The sequence below is a fragment of the Sceloporus undulatus genome, chromosome 5 (assembly GCF_019175285.1).
Source record: "Sceloporus undulatus isolate JIND9_A2432 ecotype Alabama chromosome 5, SceUnd_v1.1, whole genome shotgun sequence".
In the NCBI taxonomy this organism is placed as follows: domain Eukaryota; kingdom Metazoa; phylum Chordata; class Lepidosauria; order Squamata; family Phrynosomatidae; genus Sceloporus; species Sceloporus undulatus.
The window spans coordinates 75,470,295-75,476,294 of NC_056526.1; the positions used below are offsets into that span (position 1 = coordinate 75,470,295).

A 6,000-nucleotide genomic window follows, 5' to 3' on the forward strand; every position below is an offset into this window, starting at 1 on the left:
ATGAGAAGATTTAGGAAATTGAAATTGTAATCCAACCAGGAAGGAATTCAGCGGTTTTGCAATACTTGCCTCTTCTTTCATATATTAGTCTTCCAAAACAAGTACAGGTCCTGTTACCCTAAAATGTGGAGGAACCTGGGGTCCCCACTGACAGTGTCAGTATCTCCTTGGCATTTTAAGAAAATTATTACCTCAAAAGTAGGTCTGGAAGGGATCTTTCCATCTGTATATACCAGTACTCACTGCAGAGAGACTCTGGTTTCAATGAATAAGAGAGTTTTATTCAGAAATATGCAAAGATGCATGCAGGCACACAAAATCAATGCAACCTTAAGAACCTACAAGGTTAATAGAAAGAATGGTGTGAAAGGCTGAATAGTGAGAAATAGGGAGTTAGGCCACATCTTCACAGCAGAAATAATGCAGTTTGATGCTGCTTGAACTGCTGTGGCTCCATGCTATGGTATTCTGGGATGTGTAGTTTTGTGAGCGATCTGTCAGAGAGCTCTAGTGCCACAGCAAACTGTAAATTCCAGGATTCCATAGCATTGAGCCATAGCAGTTTAAGTGGTGTAAAACTGCTTTATTTCTGCAATATAGGTTCAGCCTTAAAGGGGGTGAGAATTACCAGTCCTGAAGAGAGGGTTCCATGGAAGATGAAGAGTTGCTCAGACAGAGTCTGGGGGCTATACAGAAAGTAAAGCTGTAATCTGTGGAGCAGACTCTCCCTCTATAGCAGCAATCTGACCATAAGTGGGGCAAAGATTTATATCTCATTTTGCACCCTTGAGGGGTATTTGATGTTCCCACAAAGTGATGTTTTATTCTATGGAATTGACTAAAGGATTCCTGAATAAAAGATGGTATTAGCTTCAGTGTAACAAAAACTGATAGCATTTGAGACAATCTCTGGATAGTTGGTCAGGAAAGGTGAATAGGGAGACAGGTGCAGTCTTTAACTGATTTGTGATGGGACTCGCTTAATCTCTATTGTGAAGAGATATATGTGAAGAGCCTGGGGGAGAATGGAGTTAGCAGCAAACCCATTTAACTTTTGTTTTAGTATTACCTGCATCTCCCACAAGGGATGCAATGGCTTAGTGGTTAAGATGCCAAGTCTGACAATCAGAAGATCAGAAGGTTGGCAGTTTGAGGCCCGAGTGCTGCATCATGGGGTGAGGTCCTGTCACTAGTCCAGCCTAGCAGTTTGAAAGCATGCAAATGCAAGTAGATAAATAGGGACCACTTTGGTGGGAAGGTAACAGCATTTGGTGCAGTCATGCTGGCCACATGACCACCGGAGTAGTCCTCGGACAATGCTGGTTCTTTGGCTTAGTAAAGGAGATGAGCACCATCCCCTACAGTCAGTTATGACTAGACATTCCTATCAAGGGACTACCTGGTGCCCTGGTGGAGCAGTGATTAAATGCCTGTACTGCAGCCACTCACTCACTCACAAACTGCAGGGTTGTGAGTTCAATACCAACCAATGGCTCAAGCTCAACTCAGGCTTGCATCCTTCCAAGGCCACTAAAATGAGTACCCAACTTGTTTGGGGCAGTTAGTTTACACGTTGTAAACCATTTAGGAGTGTTTAAGTGCACTGATAAGCAGTATAGAAATGTACTTGCTATTGCTACTTGCTACCTTTACGTCTCCCCCATGTCGTCAGGCCAGCGTGACTACGTGTAATTTTTTAATGTTCCAAAGGCCATTGTGACCTCTTAAAAACATGCCTAAAGCTACATATCAAATATGAAACCCTATATTCAGCAAGAGAGGTGTAGGGTATGCTAACAGTCCCTGAGCCTGTCAGATATTGTAAACATTTCTAATTAATTGTGCTAGGAGATAGTGGCATAACTAGGGGTGTGTGAGGCCCACACCAGATGACACCCTAAGGAGGGGTGAGAAATGGGCTGTGGCATTCCCTTTAAAATGCTTTAAGAGAAGGGGTGAAGCTCAGTGGGAGGAGAAAGGAGAGGCCCCAGAATTTTAAAATATTAAAATTTCAAAATTTCAGTTTAAAAAAAGTAAATGTTGACATTTTAATTTTTTATTATTTTAAATTTTTCTTTAAAAACATCACATTTTAACCAAATCTTCACTTTGTGAATGCAAATACATTTAGGTTGTGTGGATGATATTGTAATTTGAAGGTGTAATATTAATTTTGCTAGTTATTTATGCCACAACTATTAGCATTACATTCAGTGGTATATGGGAGTTACAATTAATGAGTAATATTAGTGCAAAAAAGGATTCTGTGGCCTGTTACAGACAGCCAAAATAAAGCTGCTTCGAGTCACAGTGAAAGTATGGTGTTTCAATAATGCATGCGTCCTAAGAGTCCAGAAGCCACACCAAAGCCACATTCCAGTCCTTAGGGCTGAAGTGTGGCTTTGGTGAGACTTCTGGACTCTTAGGATGCATGCATCATTGAAACACCATACTTCCACTGTGACTCGAAGCAGCTTTATTTTGGCTGTCTGTAACAGACCTGTATGATGTGAAAAGGGAGGTTGAGCGAATTTGAGATGGCAAACAAATCTACCTCTGATTAATATTGCAATATGAGTAATATTGTAGTGTTAATATCCTTCATGGGTCTTATCTCCATGTACGTTTGTTTAGGATTAGGCTGAAGTCATGAAAGCAAAAGCTGAGTTAAATTTCTTGACTACTGTCTCATTCTGAATCTTTGCTCTTCTTTCTTTCCTGGCAGATCATAAATGCACTAGAAGAGGACCCAGCTGCACAAAAAATGCAGCTTGCTTTTCGATTACAACAGATAGCAGCTGCTTTAGAGAATAAAGTGACTGACCTTTGATTTTGAAAGCTGCAATAAAGAAGTCTGATCTGAAGATGTGTAAATTCATTCTTCCTAATAAGGAAATAGTGTTCTATTTTTTAATGTGTAATTACAACTTTAAATGAAACACAAAAGATTTCTTTTTTTATAGCAAAGCTGTAATGTAAAGAGTTTTTACTGTAAATTATGCTCCTAATTAAAACTTTGTGTTCTGTGTAAATGAATTTCCAGTGGGAAATGAGGGAAGTCCTTAAGGGTGGGGTGGGTAAAGTTATATCTCATTTAATCAAATAGTACAATCTTGAAACATCAGCATTTTTAGAATTCATTATGCTAGTAAATTCACTACCTATAGCATTCTTTATACTTTAAGCAATATTTGTACTAGAAAAGTGATAGCATACTGGGAAAAAATAAATGCAATATCCCCATTTTAATTTTAATAATTGGAAATAGATTTTTCTACTTTTTGAAAAATCCTGTTGTCTGTATTTTGCTCATAATGAGTAGAATAGAAGACACATTTGCTATGACTTTTCTGTTTTAAGACACTGCAGTGGATTTTGGTACCATGCATCTTTTACTTACACAAAGTGAGGTTTATCTACGTGAAGTGCTAAAACTATGGTTATGACTGCTGCTCTCAAGCCTGCTTTACCTGGGCCAAAGCAGACGATACTGTAAATTAATTGGGATGGCCCTAGCCTTTCTCTTGAAAGATGCACATTCCCTAAGAATATGAATTTTTAACAATCACATGAATGTGCTTCAACACAAAGTCCCAAAACTGGGAGCATGTAAGGCACTTAAGGTCTTCAACATGTTGTTAAAGTAAGATCAGGTACCTCCAGATAGCCAAAGTTGGTCCAGTCTGCCACGGGCCCTATGGCAACTGGGAATGGACAAACTTCTCTTTCCTCATTTCAGAGAATAGATTGTTCATGCCTGCCCTTAGCACTGTTGCTGCCACACAGGTTACAATGTACACTGAGGGGAGAAGTACCCTGGGGAGTCTGTATTCAGCCAAAGCAAGGTCAGGTTTGGCTAAATAAATGCACCATGGGATAGGCAGAGCTGCTTTAGTAACAGTGGCAGAATGATCGCAAAAGTCTGTTATCCAAGAACCATAAATGTCTGCATTCTTCTGAAGAGAAGACAGTCTCTGATCCCTGGTGAAAAGCAGTAGTAAATCTGATTAGAAATTGTGACAAGTCAAATTGGCCTTCCTTTTTCTTTTCTTTTTTTTAAATTGTTTTATTACATATGCTAATGTGCCTTACTTGTACTAATTATGTGGATCTGAATGGTTTTGTAAAGAGAATCATATCAAAAATATTTATGTGTGGTTTGATGACTTTTGTGAGAAAATTGACCAGCAGAATGCCTGTAATTAGCTTTTTGCCAATAATGTGCTGTTTGACATGATTCAAGTATGTATATCTTTTGTTGGAATGGCTCATAGGATTTTTTAAATTAATCTTTCCACTATCCTAGAAAGATAACTATTGGGTTGTTGTTGTTTTTTTCAAAACAAGAAACAAAAAACCTGTTTCCATAATGTAAAATACTCATTGTAAGAAAATCCCATGTCCCTTCTAACATAAAACACCACTTGAGCCTTGGAATGCTGCAATGGATGGAATAAGCATCATTAACTTTGCTGTGGAAATTAAGTAATTTGTCAAAGATGTAATGTGTGTTTACAATATTAGTCAGCTTCCAGGAAATTTGATAAAGCTTGGTACGTTATCTTATATTGCTATGTTGCACACACACACACAAAGCAATCTCTGTTTCATTCATTTCTCACCATAGTTCTTTGGCAGCTCAGTAGCATTTTTCCTGTAGCACTGCCATCAACACTCATTAACTTTTCGTGTTGCTGTTGCAATCCTGTCCTGTGACACCTTAAACTTGCTTGGCTCCTAACACAGTAATAGGGCTTCATTTGCTACCTCTCCCTGAACAGGAGTTAATCTAAACGTTTGTCCTGATGTTTCATCCTCAAATGTATTAGTAGTCGTTTCTTCATTTCTATGGAGTGAGTCACTAGCAGTGTAAGACTGATGGCAAAATGCATTGGTTACAGTGAAAATTGTGAGTTATCATAGAAGTATAGGGGGAGAGAAACAGGGTGTCACTTTTCCTGCCTTTTCTTTCATAATGCTTTTTTGCTTTCCTCTGCATACACATCTCCACACTCCTGGAATGTAAGTAACTACAAATTGTTTGGAGAAGTTTACCTAAGAATTCTGTGTCAAACTAAGCTTCTGTACTTGCCTTCTGTCTGTTCAACAAAGATATCCAAACCTGCTAATTGGTTTTATTTTGTCATTGTTTTGTAAATCCTGTTAATTGTAAATCAAATACAGTTTTTTTTTCCACAAAATGTGATACTTTGAATTGTCTTTATTCTTCAGGAGTATATCACATGGAGCTTTTGGGTGGTTTTGTAGCTCAGTTCCAGCTCACTTCCGAAGTGATTGCACTTCCAACGATGTGGTTTCACCTCATAAAGGGACTGTTTTATCAGACGCCATTGATTTCTATGGGAGCCCTTGCGAATTGCTTCAGCAGTGTCTCAGAAGTCACCCCTCATTGTGGTAAAAACGGGGGAAGTGACTTCCGAGTTCGCTTCCTGGCTGCCTTCGATTGCACTGCGATTTGGTCTGGTGTGGAAAAGCACTCCGATGCCACCTCCCTTGGCCCCTGTGTCCTGCTCAGTCATTCCTCCTCCTCCTTCATGCCATCTCTCCCTCTCTGCAAAACAGCCGATCCCATCATCCCCTGCGTCCTCCTAGACCCGATTGCCTCCCACTCTTCAGCCTCCCACCAATCCCATCATCCCTGCCTTCTCCTAAACGCCCCATTGCTACTCTCCTTCACTCTGCATCCCCTGACTGCTCCTGCATCCCCATCTCACCCCCTCTCCACCTCACCCATCATCCCCTGACTGCTCCTGCATCCCCATCTCGCCCCCTCTGCCACCTAACCCATATCCCTGCGTCCTGCATCCTGATCCTGGCCCAGAAACCCCCAGCCACCTATCCCCCATCATCCCCTGACTGCTCCTGCATCCTGATCCTGGCCCCAGAAACCCCCAGCCACCTATCCCATCATCCCCTGACTGCTCCTAGACCCCGATGAAGGTAACAGCTAAGCATGGATAAGGAGGATGACAGCGTCCA

At 40.5% G+C, this 6,000-nt stretch overlaps 1 protein-coding gene across 1 annotated transcript in view; it reads left to right on the forward strand.

Annotated features, from left to right (window-relative positions):
- PLXNB2 (plexin B2) overlaps window positions 1-5,201 on the forward strand; it is a 397,958-nt gene extending 392,757 nt beyond the window's left edge. Inside the window, exon 38 of the mRNA XM_042469905.1 lies at window positions 2,726-5,201. Coding sequence (XP_042325839.1) covers window positions 2,726-2,830 — 105 coding nt within the window. The 3' untranslated portion in view covers window positions 2,831-5,201. The remainder of the gene's footprint in view (window positions 1-2,725) is intronic.
- The last annotated feature ends 799 nt before the right edge of the window (window positions 5,202-6,000 follow it).